We start from the raw sequence: 16489 nt of genomic DNA, 5'->3' as shown, positions 1-16489 counted from the left end.
AGACAGCTTTGTTGTAGAGCGTTTAACACAAAATCTGGGGAGGGGCCAGCTAAGAATAAGACTGTATCATCTGCATATAAATAGATGAGAGAGCTTCCTACTGCCTGAACAATGTTGTTGATGTACATTGAGAAGAGCGTGGGGCCTAGGATTGAGCCTTGGGGTACTCCCTTGGTGACAGGCAGTGGCTGAGACAGCAGATGTTCTGACTTTATACACTGCACTCTTTGAGAGAGGTAGTTACCAAACCAGGCCAAAGACCCCTCAGAGACACCAATACTCCTTAGCCGGCCAACAAGAAAGTATGCATTGAAAGTATAGGGAGCGTTACTTTTTTCACCACAACCAGCAATCAGAGTTTAATCACCTATTTTTTCACCACTACATCACTGGCTACCGGTAGGCCTGTTTGAAGTTCCTGGTAATACACATTGTAGCCTAGTCTAGTAAGTTGACCATGTGTGTTAGGGTGACCATCCCGTTTTTCCCGGGACAGTTTTAGCCCCATTTCAGGTGTCCCGACTTTCAGACTACAAAAAAAGGTACATTTGTCAGCAAGACGCATCAATTTATGTATGCCTAATCAATGACAACCATTGAATGTCATTAGGAACACTTTTTGGTGTTTTGTAACAGATGTCTATTTCCATTGATCAAATGGCAAGTATACATGCAGTTTGGGTGATGGTATTATTTTGGAGTGGATGAACATGCACTGCCTGAGCTACTTTTGAAGTAGGTGCCAGGTAGCCTACTTTTGAAGTGATTTGTTTGACAATCAGATGAAAATATCTTGAGGGTTTGTGTTCATACCACAATTAAAGGTAATACATTTTTACCATTTTAATGATGTCTTTATTAATAGGCCCATAAAAATGTGTTCAAGCAGTGCACTCAATAGAGACTCCCTGAATGTCATGGTGTAATTTGCACTCTGTGAGAGATGTACCGGACCCGCGTCCACCCACGGTGCTCAGAATGACAGAAATCACATTTAGATTATGGTAATTCATCTTAACAGAACATGCAATTCCTGTAATGAAGCAGCCAATAAAACGTAATTTTCAAACATTTGCCAAAATGAGAGCGGTTCTGTATTTGACAGAGATGAAAATCTCCGTTCGAAACTTAGAAAGAAGTGGAATCTAAAGATACAACCACAAGAATGAGTTGCTGATATGACTAGGATTGCTTTTAGCTTCTGGACAAATAAATAAAGTATGAACCAATAGAACAGGACAGAAATGGCATAGCGGCAGGTCCAATGTGCTAGGGTAGTAAATTGAAATACATTTGCCAAAATTATACAGAAATAAATAAAATACTTCACCAGAAAGCATGACTTAGGCACAGAGGAATCGAGGATCATTAGCTTCTTTTTAAAAATAGCTGTGGATTGTTTCAAATCACAAGCTCATAGTCTTATGCCTATTTGGGAAGCACGCAATTTGGGCAGAGCGCGTGGCAATAGACCTAGCTGATTATTGAGTTGTGGCTGTCAGTGAAAAGCATCTAAAGTATATGTGAAGATAATGTGTTTTGAGTATAATTTTAAATGTTGAGACAAGAAGAAGGGGAGGGGTGTGTGTTGAAGATACAGTATAGGCAAGTCTCTTTCCAGAATGGCTCAGCTGTCTTCCATCAATTCTTGCGCATTCATTGTTTCATTGTGTGAATTGTTTGACATTTTATTGATTTTTTAAGCAACTCCCCCTTACATATGTAACCAATATTAAATGTACCGTTAATCCCCGTCATTTGGTTACATTCATTTATGTTACTGCATGTATTAATTACAGCCATTTACCGTTCTCATTCTCGGTGTGGAAACGATGTTGCGGAGTTCACAACCTGCTACACTTGTGATAAACACGTTTTGGTTTATTTCATAACCATAATTTACAAGTTTTGTCAATAATTTACAAGTTTTGTCAATTATTTTCATTATTTTGTTTGGAGTGCTCCATGTGAGCAATGAGCACGTGTCTGTTTTCTCACTCCTCTTAATGTTGAGGGAGTGCGCATCCCTAAGAACTCATAGAAGTAGCCTACCTGGCCTGCTGTGTGGAAATGGAGGAAAGTCAATGTAGTCATTTTTTTTTTTTTTACATAAATTGCGAATTATTATTTAGCCCATTAGAACTATAGTTGCTCACAGTAGGCTATTTGAAAAATCTTTCCAACAATCTCCCCATTGATTATCACAAAACCTTGATGTGAAAGAGCAAAATATCATTATCTGATGAGCCCATATATCCAGTGTAAACGTCATAAAATACCTGAACAGTCTGTCCTGAGCTCACTGGCACGGGAAACACGAAGGGCCTGGAATAGGCTAGATGATAAGATGTTGCAAGTTTGCTAGCGAAAGCTTCAGGCCGGACACAGTTGATTGATTTGATACAAATTTTGCACTTCACTGTAGCGATAGCTCAAGTCAAGAAAGATAGAAAGGGAGGCTGAGAAGAGAAATGAATGCGATTGAAGAAACTTAATTTTCATAATATTTTCCACTGTGTTTGTCGGCTTTATGTATTTTTACTTAGTTGACAATTCAAGTTATAGGCCTACTGCTGCATTGGCCTATAGGCTATGAGCTCCTTGCGTCCTTTTCTTTAGCTGACAATGGATCAAGGAGTATCATGTGGTCTCGCATTAGTTGAATTTAGTTGATTTTTATCATTTTAATGTAGATTTGTATGATTAACCAAGTGACAGTGATTAGTAGAAATGAAAACATTATCATTGAAATGAAACTGTTCCATGAAAATGCGCATATTGAATCATAACTAGTACGCAGATAGGTAAAATTGTAGGATAAATTGTACGCTTCCACAAACTTGAAACACAGATGCTGCCTATGAAGTAAGCTATTTATAAAAGAATTGCCTCCATCATCGGATTTTGCCTATAGGCTACTTTGAAGCAAGGTAAGTAGACATGCCTCATAATATGAAGTAAAACTTGCCGGTTTCAAACAATTAAGTATGCCTCCAGCTCACATGTTGATGCGCTGATAGTCTGTAGCCTGCACTTAAATTGTGAATTGGAGGCGGGCATTAAATGATCAGTTGAGAAATAAAATATAGTAGCTCTTTTTAATCGTGCACCAAAACAGTTTTTAACATGCGATTGCATTTAAAATTGTTGCGCAATGAATGGGCTTATAAAAGCACATGTTTTACTCCAGCAGCAACCAGCTGAGGAGCTGCAGGAGAAATAATCAAAATATACTTTGTATGCTGTGTATAATAGTTGTGTTAGATAAATAAGATACATGAAGGCTAATTAAAATACATATGCCAAATGGACTACCTACATAATTCCGCCCTAGGTTTTTTTTCAACAGACTCCTCCTTCAGACGTCCCCTGAATGCCGACCCACTAGCCTGCTAGCCGCGGCCCGCTAGCTGTCTAGAGCACATCCGACTGTTAGCTTGAGGCTCATCGGACAAATTCTTTGGCCACTATACCTATTTTGCCAATTGGCCTGGTTTACCACACGGAGCCCTGCTGATCCGTCCTCTGAACCCGAACCCCAACAGAAGCTAGCCACTACTAGCTAGTAGTCAGCTAGCCACTGCTAGCAGTCATCAGCTACCTTCGCCAGTCTGCACAGCGAGACTCAAACCAGAGCAAATTTGACTTATTTTTCTCCATATCCCTACCGCAAGCTCTGAACTTTTTTCACCTGGATCATCGCAACTAGCTAGCTGCTATCCGAGTGGCCACTCCTGGCTTACGTCTCTGTCCCGAAGCAACAAGCAATTAGCCTGGAGCTAGCCTTTCTAGGCCCATCTGATAGGCCCATCTCCCGGCTAGCCGTAGAGGTCCATCAGCCACTCCTTGGGCTTCAATACCTATTTTGCCGATTGGCCTGGACCCCTACGACCCATCATGACTGGACTACCGACGTGATTTGCCCGAGGGGGTTTCTCAACTGGCTCCTCCATTGCGACGTCCCCTGAATGCCCATCCGCTAGCCTGCTAGCTGTCTAGAGCACATCGGACTGTTAGCTTAAGAGGCCCATCGGACAAATTCTTTGGCCACTATACCTATTTTGCCAATTGGCCTGGTTTACCACACGGAGCCATGCTGATACGTCTGCCCGACGTAACAACACGAGGGGGCCACAACAGACTTTCTTCCTTTGCGACGTCCCTCAAAGGCCCTTCTGCTAGCTTGCTAGCCCTGGCCCACTAGCTGCCTGAAGCCACTCACTGGACTAATATGATCACTCGGCTACACATGCCTCTCCCTAACATCAATATGCCTTGTCCATTGCTGTTTTGGTTAGTAATTATTGCCTTATTTCACTGTAGAGCCTCTAGCCCTGCTCAGTACGCCTTAGTTAACCCTTTAGTTCCACCTCCCACATATGCGGTGACCTCACCTGGTTTAAATTATATTTCTAGAGACAATATCTCTTTCATCGTCACACTGTATTCACATCCTACCATACCTTTGTCTGTACATTATGCCATGAATCTATTCTACCGTGCCCAGAAATCTGCTCCTTTTACTCTCTGTTCTGAACGTACTAGACGACCTGTTGTTTTAGCCTTTAGCCGTAACCTTATCCTACTCCTGCTCTGTTCCTCTGGTGATGTAGAAGTTAATCCAGACCCTGCAGTGCCTAGCTCCACTCCCATTCCCCAGGCGCTCTCATTTGTTGACTTCTGTAACCGTAAAAGCCTTGGTTTCATGCATGTTAACATTAGAAGCCGCCTCCCTAAGTTTGTTTTATTCACTGCCCTAGCACACACTGCCAAACTGGATGTCGTAGCCATGTCTGAATCCTGGATTAGGAAGACCACCAAAAACCCTGAAATTTCAATCCCTAACTATAACATTTTCCAACAAGAAATTTGCAGGGATAGCCTGCAGAGTTCTGTCTTACTATCCAGGTCTGTGCCGAAACAATTTGAGCTTCTACTTTTAAAAATCCACCTCTCCGGAAACAAGTCTCTTACCGTAGCCGCTTGCTATAGACCACCTTCTGCCCCCAGCTGTGCCCTGGACACCATATGAGAATTGATTGCCCCCCATCTATCTTCTGAGCTCGTGCTGTTAGGTGACCTAAACTGGGACATGCTTAACACTCCGGCCATCCTACAATCTAAGCTTGATGTTCTCAATCTCACACAAATTATTAATGAACCCACCAGGTACAACCTCAAATCCGTAAACACGGATAGATAGATAACATCCTAACCAACCTGGACTCCAAATACACCTCTGCTGTCTTCAACCAGGATCTCAGCGATCACTGCCTCATTGCCTGCATCCGTAATGGGTCTGCGGTCAAGCGACCACCCCTCATCACTGTCAAACGCTCCCTAAAACACTTCAGCGAGCAGGCCTTTCTAATCGACCTGGCCCGGGCATCCTGGAAGGATATTGACCTCATTCCGTCAGTAGAGGATGCCTGGTTATTGTGCTTTCCTCACCATCTTAAATAAGCATGCCCCATTCAAAAAAATTTGAACCAGGAACAGATATAGCCCTTGGTTCACTCCAGACCTGACTGCCCTTGACCAGCACAAAAACATCCTGTGGCGTACTGCATTAGCATCGAATAGCCCCCGCGATATGCAACTTTTTAGGGAAGTTAGGAACCAATATACACAGGCAGTTAGGAAAGCAAAGGCTAGCTTTTTCAAACAGAAATTGGCATCCTGTAGCACTAACTCCAAAAAGTTCTGGGACACTGTAAAGTCCATGGAGAATAAGAGCACCTCCTCCCAGCTGCCCACTGCATTGAGGATAGGAAGCACTGTCACCACCAATAAATCTACGATAATTGCTAATTTCAATAAGCATTTTTCTGTGGCTGGCCATGCTTTCCACCTGGGTACCCCACTGGCTCCAGGTCATCTATAAATCGTTGCTAGGTAAAGCCCCGCCTTATCTCAGCTCACTGGTCACCATAGCAGCACCCACCCACAGCACACGCTCCAGCAGGTATATTTCACTGGTCACCCCCAAAGCCAATTCCTCCTTCGGCCGCCTTTCCTTCAGGTTCTCTGCTGCCAATGACTGGAACGAACTGCAAAAATCACTGAAGCTGGAGACTCATATCTCCCTCACTAGCTTTAAGCACCAGCTGTCAGAGCAGCTCACAGATCACTGCACCTGTACATAGCTCATCTGTAAATAGCCCATCCAACTACCTCATCACCATATTGTTATTTATTTTTGCTCCTATGCACCCCAGTATCTCTACTTGTACACTCATCTTCTGCACATCTATCACCCCAGTGTTTAATTTGCCATACTGTAATAATTTCACCACTATGGCCTATTTATTGCCTCACCCCCTTATCCTACCTCATTTGCACACACTGTATATAGGCTTTCTCTATTGTATTATTGACAGTATGTTTGTTTATTCCATGTGTAACTCTGTGTTGTTGTTTGTGTCCTACTGCTTTGCTTTATCTTGGCCAGGACGCAGTTGTAAATGAGAACTTGTTCTCAACTAGCCTACCTGGTTAAATAAAGGTACTTAAAAAAAAAAATGAATTCCACAAAATTATGCAAATTGACCTTTAGACCAATAAGCATGAGCTCAAATGTATTTACATCTACAAGTATTTCCATAAATTATTTAGCAATGGTATTTATTTGGTATTTTTTACAGCCAAATTGTGGGTGGAGAGGACATTTAAAAAAATAAAATAATCCTGCAATTCTACATTCTGCCATGGGTGGAGAGAAGTAATGTGCAATTTTACAACTAATTTCCTGCAAACCTACCCATTTTGCAATTCTACCCATTTTGCGACCGCTTATGTCGCTTATGCCTGGAACTGGCCGTGTGTGTGTGTGTGTGTGTGTGTGTGTGAAGACTGAATGAGTTTGTATGAGTATTGAGTAAGCCTTACACACCCTTTTGATTTCAAAATTCAACTGTTGTTCCACATCTCAAATGATAGGCTGCTACATCAACAGTATCAAGAGGCCATTCAGAGTTCATTGTGGTTTTGACTACTCTCTCTCTCTTTCCGTGTGTTGAATGTTTCTTGGTTGGCTAGCTGCTGTGATAATAATAATAATAATCTATAAAATATTAAGTTGACAGACACAATCAATTCCTTATTCTACATGATGAAGAGGACTGCCTGTTCTGTATAATATGGTTCTTTCTGAGCATGCTTTGTCACTTTGCACCCTGACCCCACCCTGAATAGAAAGACCCTGGCGAGTCAAGAGTTTCTTGTTGGTTTATTTTTATGTTGTTGTTTTCTCAATGTTTCCTTTGACAGATGTTGGATGGACTCCGTCGGCGGCATGGCTCTCGCCCCTCCCCCCGACCCCTGTCACTCAACTTCACCACCTTCTCAGCCCCGCCCCCAAGCCATGATGTGGACAATAGCGATCATCCAATCAGGAGGTGAGGATTAACTCCAAGGATTAACATTCAGGGTGGTCATAAAACTATAGCCAGTCTGAAATCAACCCCAAGCCCGATTCCTTATGTAGTGGATGGCAGATGATACTACGGAGAGTTGCCCTACCATCTCAATGGTACACCTAACATGCAATAACTGGAAACTTGAAAAAAAATGATGGGTGTAAGCGATAGGGCAGAAACTCCAGTTTGCATGTCAAAGGGTAAGATTTGACCATATTGCTTATAGTTATCCAATCCTTACCCACCTGTCCCTACTCCCTCTAAGGATTGTATAAATGTGCAACACATCTGGCCTATTGGCTAATGGGTATTTGAACTTTGATCCATTGACTGTGTGTAACATTTTGCTGGCCTTACGCAACATTGCTGAGTTGTTTCATCAGTTAATACTGAAAAGTTCTGCACCAATGGCTAAAGGGAGTAATCAAAAGAAGAAACTGTGTGTGGGGTTTTGTGGGTGAGGTATAGTCAAACACACACAGAGAGAGATCAGAACAGCACAGAAAATGTGGTTACACCCTGTGTGTGTAGTGTTTGTGTGTGAGTGTGTGTGTGCTTGTGTGCACGCATGTGTGTGTGCATGCTGGTGTATATGAGCTTGTTTCTATGTCTATCCAAATGCCTATGCGTACTCCATGCCTGTGTGTGTCTGTGAGAGTGGGAGTGGGATGTTGAAGAGGTCTATTGTTCAGTGGTCTGGTGTCAGCAGACTTCTCCTGGACTGTGTGGGTTTGACCAGAAACACAAGCATTTATTCACACTGTACTTTAACCACTCCACCGATCAGAATACACATTTTCAATCCGTTTCACCAATCAGACAACCTCTAACCTTCTAACCAACCAGACTTCAACCCTTTAACTTCCCTCACTAATCATATCTCTGTATTTTATCTCTTTTCTGTGAGGTAATTTCCACTTCTGTCTTTTTAGTCCTTCTCCCATCAGAGCATTGCTTTCTCGTCTCATTCCCGGCCATGTTGCCCATAACCAATGATACAGGGTCAGATCGTTTTCATCCTACTACCGCTTAAGGTTACGATTGGGGGTTGGGTAATCTGATCCAAGATCTGTTGTTAACCTCAAACTGTCTTATGCTTCTAACAGGAGAGCCTAGAAGCCTAGCGAGGCTACTTCCTTTATCCTAGCTTGTCTCGCTTCATCTTTTGTCCCGCGATACATCTCTTACCATGCAGGAAACCGTCTCTCATTGTGCCTTATTGTGTCACTGTTTCCTGTCCCTGTTTTTGTTGTCAAAGAGCTAGACCTCTTCCTGTTAAGCTCATGGTGTCACTATCAGGTAAACAGCAAAAATTATTTTATTAGTTCCCTTTCTCTGCGGTCCCATATGCATATGCATTTAATTTTGTGCTGTGAATGAATTTATTGTATTTGTATGTCTGCATGTATCTGTGTATCAGTGGAGGCTGCTGAGGGGAGGATGGCTCATAATAATGACTGGAACAGAGCAAATGGAATGGCATTAAACACATGGAAACCATGTGTTTGATGTATTTGATACCATTCCACTAATTCCGCTCCAGCCAGGGGAGGGGGGAGCAAGGAAATGGTATTGTTTTTTTTCTCCTGAGTCCTCAGACAATAAGCAATAATCACAGACCATGGCCCCGCCTTCTTCCTCCTCCCCTCACCCCTCTCTCTCTCTTCTCCTCAGTGTCTCATTGAGTCTTCTGCTCTGGTCTCTGCCTCGTCCAGATGCACAGTCTCTCTTCCGTCTTTCACTTTAAACTCTTGGTTCATACCCTTCGCTTCTCTTCACACCCCCGCTCCTCTCTCTATTCCCCTATTTGAATTATCTCCTTCTTGTTCCGTTTCTAGTCTTTGCTGTAGCTCAATGCTTAGTCTGCTGTCTTTCTCTCTCTCCTTCCGTCATGAGAACTCTGCACAGGCTGAAGTTGATGAGCTCTCCCAGTCTTAGTGAGCTAGGAAAGAGTGAGAAGGGATCACCGGAGGAGAGAGGAGAGAAACAGAAGAGGGCTGGGGCCAACGCTACCTGGAACAGGTATGCTGCAGTGCTTGAGATGAATATTAAATATCATTTAATGGGCAAATGGAATCTGAGTGGTACATGTTGATGTTTGTGTGTGTGTCCACTAGCATCCACAATGCTGTCATTGCCGTCTTCCAGAAGAAAGGTCTGGCTGACAATGAACTCTATGTCCTCAACGAAGGCGTCAGGTGAGTTACAAACACAAGCAAACACACACAAATCTGTTTGCTAGCATGGCGTTTATCTGCCACGTGTGTGTGTGTGTGTGTGTGTGTGTATATGTGTGTTTGTGGGAGGCCATGTGGTCTTGCCAGATATCTCATTATCTTTCCAGACCAGACCAGAACTGTCAGTTCTGTCATGTCAGCCTCGATTACAGCCCAGTAAACAACTGAAGTCACGCATATCACACACTATAGAAGAAAACCAACAGGCCAGAGAGCTGAGTCAATCATACACAGCAAATTCTTCCGTGTTAAACACTGGGCCAGTGTCTTTATGGGTCCACACTTGAAGGTGTGATCGTTAGTCTGAACCAGGTCTGTGTTTGATCATTTCATTGCAGAGGTGGATGAGTGGCCTCTGGCGGGTTGTTTGTGTTGTTGGGTGGTTCTTGGCTGTTCACAGGTCTTGGCATGCCTCCCCACTGATTACCTCGTGGCCCCCTGTACTGACTTGGTGATAGAATTGAGGGTGCTGGGAGGGGTGAAGATGGTTTGGAGGGTTCGGGGGGTCTGGGCTGAGGCTAGCTTGCTGCTGTGCGGGATTATGGGTAGGGAGGGCTAAGGAGGATGGATCTGGGCCACTAAGGAGCAGGGGGAGGAGTTATCATTTGGTAATTTTTGACCTGGGGTTTGATGGGGGTGGAGGTGGCTAGGAAGGGATTTGTTGGGATGGGGCAGAGAGAGGGGCCGGCAGGGGTAGGGGCTGTTTCTGGAGGGTCTTGGATGGTGACAGGAGTGAAACATATCGGGAAGTGGGTTGGGCATTACCTGTGGAAAGGTCTGGTTCTGGGTCTTCATTGTTGTTGTCTGGTGTGGTTGGGATTTGGGTTAGGGTTGGTGGCGCTGGCCCTTGCCCTGCCGGCATAGGAACAGTTCCCAGGTTGCAGGGGCGTGTGGAGGTACAGTCTGAGTTGGGATACTTGTCTTTACAGATCTTGCAGATGATGGCTGTGCAGGCTGCAGCCAGATGGTCCAGTTCCTGCCGTAGTAGTGGACGGAGCCTCTGTTGTTCCCCAGCGTGATGGTGCTTGGGAGGTGTTGGACTCTGCCCACTCAGGTTGGGTGTGGTCTTAACTGGACCAGCCATTTTTGTGCCCCAGTCCAGGACCCTCCTAGCCACTGACTTGAGGGTGGCGAACCTGCTTATCCAAACATGCGTGTCATAGTCCTGGATGCATTCATTGTTAACCGTACTGTAACTACGTTGGATTCTGTGTTGGAAAGGAGGTATGCTCTGATTCTGTTAAATGAGGCTGAATCTTTGCAATTTCTGAATTTTTACCAAAAGTGTTCTAGTGACTGGGGGTCTTGAAACTAGCTTCAAATGATTACTGTGGCCCCTGGGGTTTCACCAGGCAGTTCCTGCTGAATTCCAGGCAGGTCATAGTTTCTGGTCTGGCGGTTATGGTTGCTGCTCCTCAGCGATTGGTGGCTCTGTCCTCAGCAGCCTCCTTGTTGGGGATCAGCTTTAGCCTCACCGTGTTGTAGCAGCGCATCGCTCCTAGGTTCATCCCAGCCATCTTGCTCAGGTGGGTGTTGTTTTGGGTCTTGATGATGTCTGGTCTGGTTGTTGGTCTGCACCAATCCTACTACTCCGTAATATACACAGGTGAAAGTATATTTAATTTCTTCCCGGTACGGGATCTCCTATTGTCCATTAATTTTTTTCCTCAGCAATCTGCACACAATAATACCCCATAACGAAAAAGCAAAAAAACAGGTTTTTAGAAATGTTTGCAAATGTTCAAAAAATATACATTTACATAAGTATTCAGACCCTTTGCTATTAGACTCGAAATTCAGCTCAGGTGCATCCTGTTTTCATTGATCATCCTTGAGATGTTTCTACAACTTGATTGAAGTCCATCTGTGGTGAATTCAATTGATTGGACATAATTTGGAAAGGCACACACCTGTCTATATAAGGTCCCACAGTTGACAGCATGTCAGAGCAAAAACCAAGCCATGAGGTCGAAGGAATTGTCTGTAGAGCTCCGAGACAGGACTTTGTCGAGGCACAGATCTGGGGAAGGGTTCCGAAAATGTCTGCAGTTTTGAAGGGCCCAAGAACACAGGGCCTCCATCATTCTTAAATGGAAGAACTTTGGAACCACCAAGACTCTTCCTGGAGCTGGCCGCCTGGCCAAACTGAGCAATCGGGGGCCACTCTGACAGAGCTCCAGAGTTCCTCTGTGGAGATGGGAGAACCTTCCAGAAGGACAACCATCTCTGCAGCACTCCACCAATCAGGTCTTTATGGTTGAGTAGCCAGACGGAGCCACTCCTCAGTAAAAGGCACATGACAGCCCGCTTGGAGTTTGCTCAAAGACACCTAAAGGACTCAGACCATGAGAAACAAGATTCTCTGGTCTGATGAAACCAAGATCGAACCTTATGGCCTGAATGCCATGCGTCATGTCTGGAGGAAGCCAGGCACCATCCCTACTGTGAAGCATGGTGTTGGCAGCATCATGCTGTGGTAATTTTTTTTCTGCGGCAGCGATTGGGAGACTAGTCAGTGTCGTGTCTTTGGCTATGCCGGATTAAGTGATATGACATGCTAACTTATAAAATGATTTCTCTGTAATTAATATTACCCGATTAAGCTAATCATGTAAATGTAATTAACTAGAAAGTCGGGGCACCACGGAAGAGCGTTTATAGAGCTGTTATCTTCCGAATAAACTCTTAAAATACTTAGTAATATTTTACATCGATAGCAGTCAATATTAACCCTTATCTTATTTTCAGTCTCATAATGAAAGTTGTAAATTCTTGGCTATCTTCACGAACCCTGGCTAACAAGTTGAATCAGCAATACAAAATTGGGTTTAATTATTTATTTACTAAATACCTAACTAATCACACAGAATTACAAATACACCGAATACAAATGATGTCATACAGAAAACGTCCTAGTGGACGGAACCTGTATGAAAGCTGGTTACACAAAGGAAAGGGGGTTGGGCTTGAATGAAAAAGCGGGAAGATTTAGGAACAGAGAAACAGCAGCTAGGCTATCGTAAATACATTATCTTATGCATTCTAAATTACCGCCCATTTGGAAAAGGAAAATGCAATAAATATTTACTCTGAGCTGCGCTTCGGTAGATTGGTCGTAGATGCTGGCCGGGTTGGCCAACAGATCTTCCTGTAAACTCTTAAGAATGTCTCTGGTGGTAAATTGGATACGTGGTGGTATCTTCGTCCGTCTGTTAGACTGGATCCGTCGTCCGTCCTTTCCTAGCCCACGTTAGCAGCGGCTAGGAAGTATCACTTCTGTAGTGAATAAGCTCAAAGTTCATACCATTCGCCACCAAAGCTCACGCCGAGGTTGGCTTAGTTCTGTACTTGACATGTGTGTCCTTCTAACGTAGAGGCTGCAGACCTCACGTGCTGGAACAACGTGGTTATCTTTTCGTCAAAGGCTTATATAGTGGAGGGGGGGAAGGATGTGTTTCATCGTTTATAACCCCTGTCTCTTCACTGGGTTGGGCCACTGATCGAGCAGGGCACTTTCCTTATGAAAACCCAATTCTCTCATTTGGAAGCTAAAATTACATTTAATCTCCTAACAAACAATTTCCATATCAAACATTTCAATTGCATAACAATTCCATGTGACTCTGATAACTAGAGGGTGGATACTTTCCCAGGTACAGTTTGTCGTCCTGTCATCAATCATGTCTCAATGACAACTGAAATGAAATCCATACTCATTACGTTATCAAGCATATTTCCAACTGGTTTTATTAACAAAATATGGTTCCTTTCCCCATTTGTTTGATGTTCCCAGACTCTCTATATTTAACACAGACTATTCAAGTCCTTCAGTAGATTCAGAGAGGGGAAGGGAGAAAGGTATTTATGGGGGGGGGGGGGGTCATAAACCTTACCCACAGGCCAACGTCATGACATCAGGATCGAGGGAAAGATGAACGGAGCAAAGTACAGAGAGATTCTTGATGAAAACCTGCTCCAGAGCGCTCAGGACTTCAGACTGGGCAAAAGTTCACCCTCCAACAGCACAACGACCATAAGCACACAGCCAAGACAACGCAGGAGTGGCTTCGGGGACAAGTCTCTAAATGTCCTTGAGTGGCCCAGCCAGAGCAGACTTGAACCCGATCGAACATCTCTGGAGAGACCTGAAAATAGCTGTGCAGCTACGCTCCCCATCCAACCTAACAGAGCTTGAGAGGATCTGCCGAGAAGAATGGGAGAAACTCCCCAAATACAGGTGTGCCAAGCTTGTAGCATCATATCAAAGAAGATTCAAGGCAGTAATCGCTGCCAAAAGTGCTTCAACAAAGTACTGAGTAAAGGGTCTGAATACTTATGGAAATGTGATGTTGTGGAAATTCTTACACAGGGACATTCAAAGTCAATCTTAAATGAATCATTGTTTATTGTCAGCGTGCTGGAGAGGTTCCAACCAACTCAATGCACCATAGTACACATGTCAAGCAGAAACTCTGCCTGGGCAGATCCAGCAGTTGTCTTATATACGGCTATACACAGACATGTTATATTTGCATGATTTAGCATAATTAATTAATCATTACCGTTTTGTTTAAGTCATGTGACAGATCTGGTTCATAACATGTGACAGACCAATACCTCACGAGGCTTCTTCTCTCTAAGCTGAGACCTTGAAACAGAAATATTTTGTTTGTTCTCAAAACAAGGTCTGGGCGTACTGCCAAATTGCAGCTACTGATAGTGAGGATTTGTACAGTCAGCCACTTGCATTAACACAGAAATTGTTATTAGAACAGCACATGAATAGATAATCTTAGGAACTCATGGCAGGTTGAATTACAGGTTCAGATAGTAGAGGGGAGATGGGGGAACATATGGAAAACAGTATATAAAGCCACTCTACATGTAACCGAACAAGGGAGTTTCAATTGAAAGTACTACGTCGTTTTTTTTATGAGCCCTGATAAAGTTAATATAATTAAAAAATGAATATCAGTAAAGTGTTGGAGGCAGTGTGGACAAATAGGTACTTTATCACATATTTTGGCAATGTCTGAAAATCCAGTCTTTTTGGTTTGAAGTTTTCCATGTTATACAGGACATCACAGGTATTATTATTCAACCAGACCCATGTCATCTCCTTCTAGGTATTGTTCCTGTGGATACACTCCAACCCTCCCCACTTAAATTGATAGATTATCTTTTAGCAGCAGCAAGGAAATGTGTAACAAAATGATGGAAAAATTAACATGCACCCTCAAAAGATATTTGGTTAGGTCTATGTGGGGAACTTGCTGACATGGAGAGAATTACATCAATCTTGCAGCATAGACAGCATAGATATGAAGGTGTCTGATAAGAGTTCCTGTCATATCGTAAGGGTCTTATTCTGTAATTTCTGGGCTTGTTGTTTGTTTTTGTGTGACTTAATCCAAATTGTATACTTATTCAGACTCTTGAATAAGCACTTAATAGGGTCATTTTGTTTTACGTGAACTTGTTGTTTTTTATGAAGTTAAACATGTGCATTTTATGACCGAATGTAAAAATTAAGTGAAAAACGTTTTTTTTTTCTTCAAGTTTCTCCAAGTCGCCAGGACGGTACATTTTCTTTATGTGCTCTTGAATAAAAATGTATGTAAAAAAAGAAAAGAACGAATATTACAGTTTCCATTACAGTGGTATTTCAGTTTAATTTTTAATACATTTGCAAAACTTTCTAAACATGTTTTTGCTTTGTTATTTATGGGGTATTGTGTGTATTTCTATGAGGAAAAAATGTATTTAATCAATTTTTGAATAGAGCTGTAAAGTACAAAATGTGGAAAAAGACAAGGGTTCTAAATACTTTCCGAATGCACTGTATACCATAAGGCCTTACTCTGATGGCCATGTTTTACCCTAACACAGTGGCGTTTGGAACCTCCTGGTTTACAGGCCACATCAGGCCTGCAAGTCACATTATACTGGCTTGCAAAGTGATGTATAATTCCTATTGGAATCCAGCCAGAGTGGACATATTTGGACATTTTAGTCACCCGCAACCTGCATTCAGAATGACTGTCATGGTTAGTAACGTTGATAAAGGAGACTAGCTAAACCATTTAAACTGGAACAACCATTTCAGTAATGGATGCAATAAATATAAGTAACTGATTAAATAAGTTTATTTTTTGTATTGTTTTATCTTTGTATGGCATAAGATTAATCAATAAATGAACATGTAAAAACAGATTTTTTTTTATATATCTGCAGTAGAGCATGCTGAGAAATATGATAACGAGGGCCGTGGTTTTGATGGAATGTTTTACTCTCCACAGAGAAACTGACACAATCACACTGTCACACTCAACACTTATTAACACCAATACTGGGGTTCTTTGTACACCACTGAGTGTTAATTTCACTCCTGAATCAACACTAGAAATGTTACACTGAAAAATGAACACTAGGTAAAACTATCCAGTTTGTTGTGTAGGTGTCACGTCCTGACCATAGAAAGCTTTTATTTTCTATGGTAGAGTAGGTCAGGCGTGACTCGGGGGCTAGTCTAGTTTATTATTTCTATGTGGGGTTCTAGGTTTGTTTTTCTATGTTGGTGATTGTGTATGATTCCCAATTAGAGGCAGCTGGTAATCGTTGTCTCTAATTGGGGATCATACTTAAGTAGCTTGTTTTCCACTTGTGGGTTATGGGATATTATTTATGTTTAGTTGCCTGTTAGCACTGCATTGTCGTCACGGTTCGTTTGTTCTTTTTGTTTTGTCTTTGCTTTTTGTCTTTGCTTAAGTTTCACTATTAATAAATGATGTGGAACGCTACTCACGCTGCACTTAGGTCCGATCATTCCAACGA

The 16489-nt window shown here is 42.8% G+C and overlaps 1 protein-coding gene across 3 annotated transcripts in view; it reads left to right on the top strand.

Annotated features, from left to right (window-relative positions):
• LOC123724489 (proline-rich protein 5) overlaps window positions 1-15868 on the top strand; it is a 55908-nt gene extending 40040 nt beyond the window's left edge. Inside the window, exons 1-5 of one of the 3 annotated variants that reach the window (XM_045688271.1) lie at window positions 2505-2930; window positions 7270-7397; window positions 9315-9440; window positions 9536-9616; window positions 14782-15868. In XM_045688271.1, the coding sequence (XP_045544227.1) occupies window positions 7270-7397; window positions 9315-9440; window positions 9536-9616; window positions 14782-14821 (375 nt within the window). In that variant the 5' untranslated portion in view covers window positions 2505-2930 and the 3' untranslated portion in view covers window positions 14822-15868. Of the gene's footprint in view, window positions 1-2504; window positions 2931-7269; window positions 7398-9314; window positions 9441-9535; window positions 9617-10584; window positions 10953-14781 lie in introns of those variants that run through there. The other 2 variants (XM_045688270.1, XM_045688272.1) reach the window with 2 other exon arrangements.
• The last annotated feature ends 621 nt before the right edge of the window (window positions 15869-16489 follow it).

The sequence above is a fragment of the Salmo salar genome, chromosome ssa10, assembly GCF_905237065.1.
Source record: "Salmo salar chromosome ssa10, Ssal_v3.1, whole genome shotgun sequence".
Taxonomy (NCBI): domain Eukaryota; kingdom Metazoa; phylum Chordata; class Actinopteri; order Salmoniformes; family Salmonidae; genus Salmo; species Salmo salar.
This window is presented reverse-complemented; position numbering and strand designations above follow the sequence as displayed.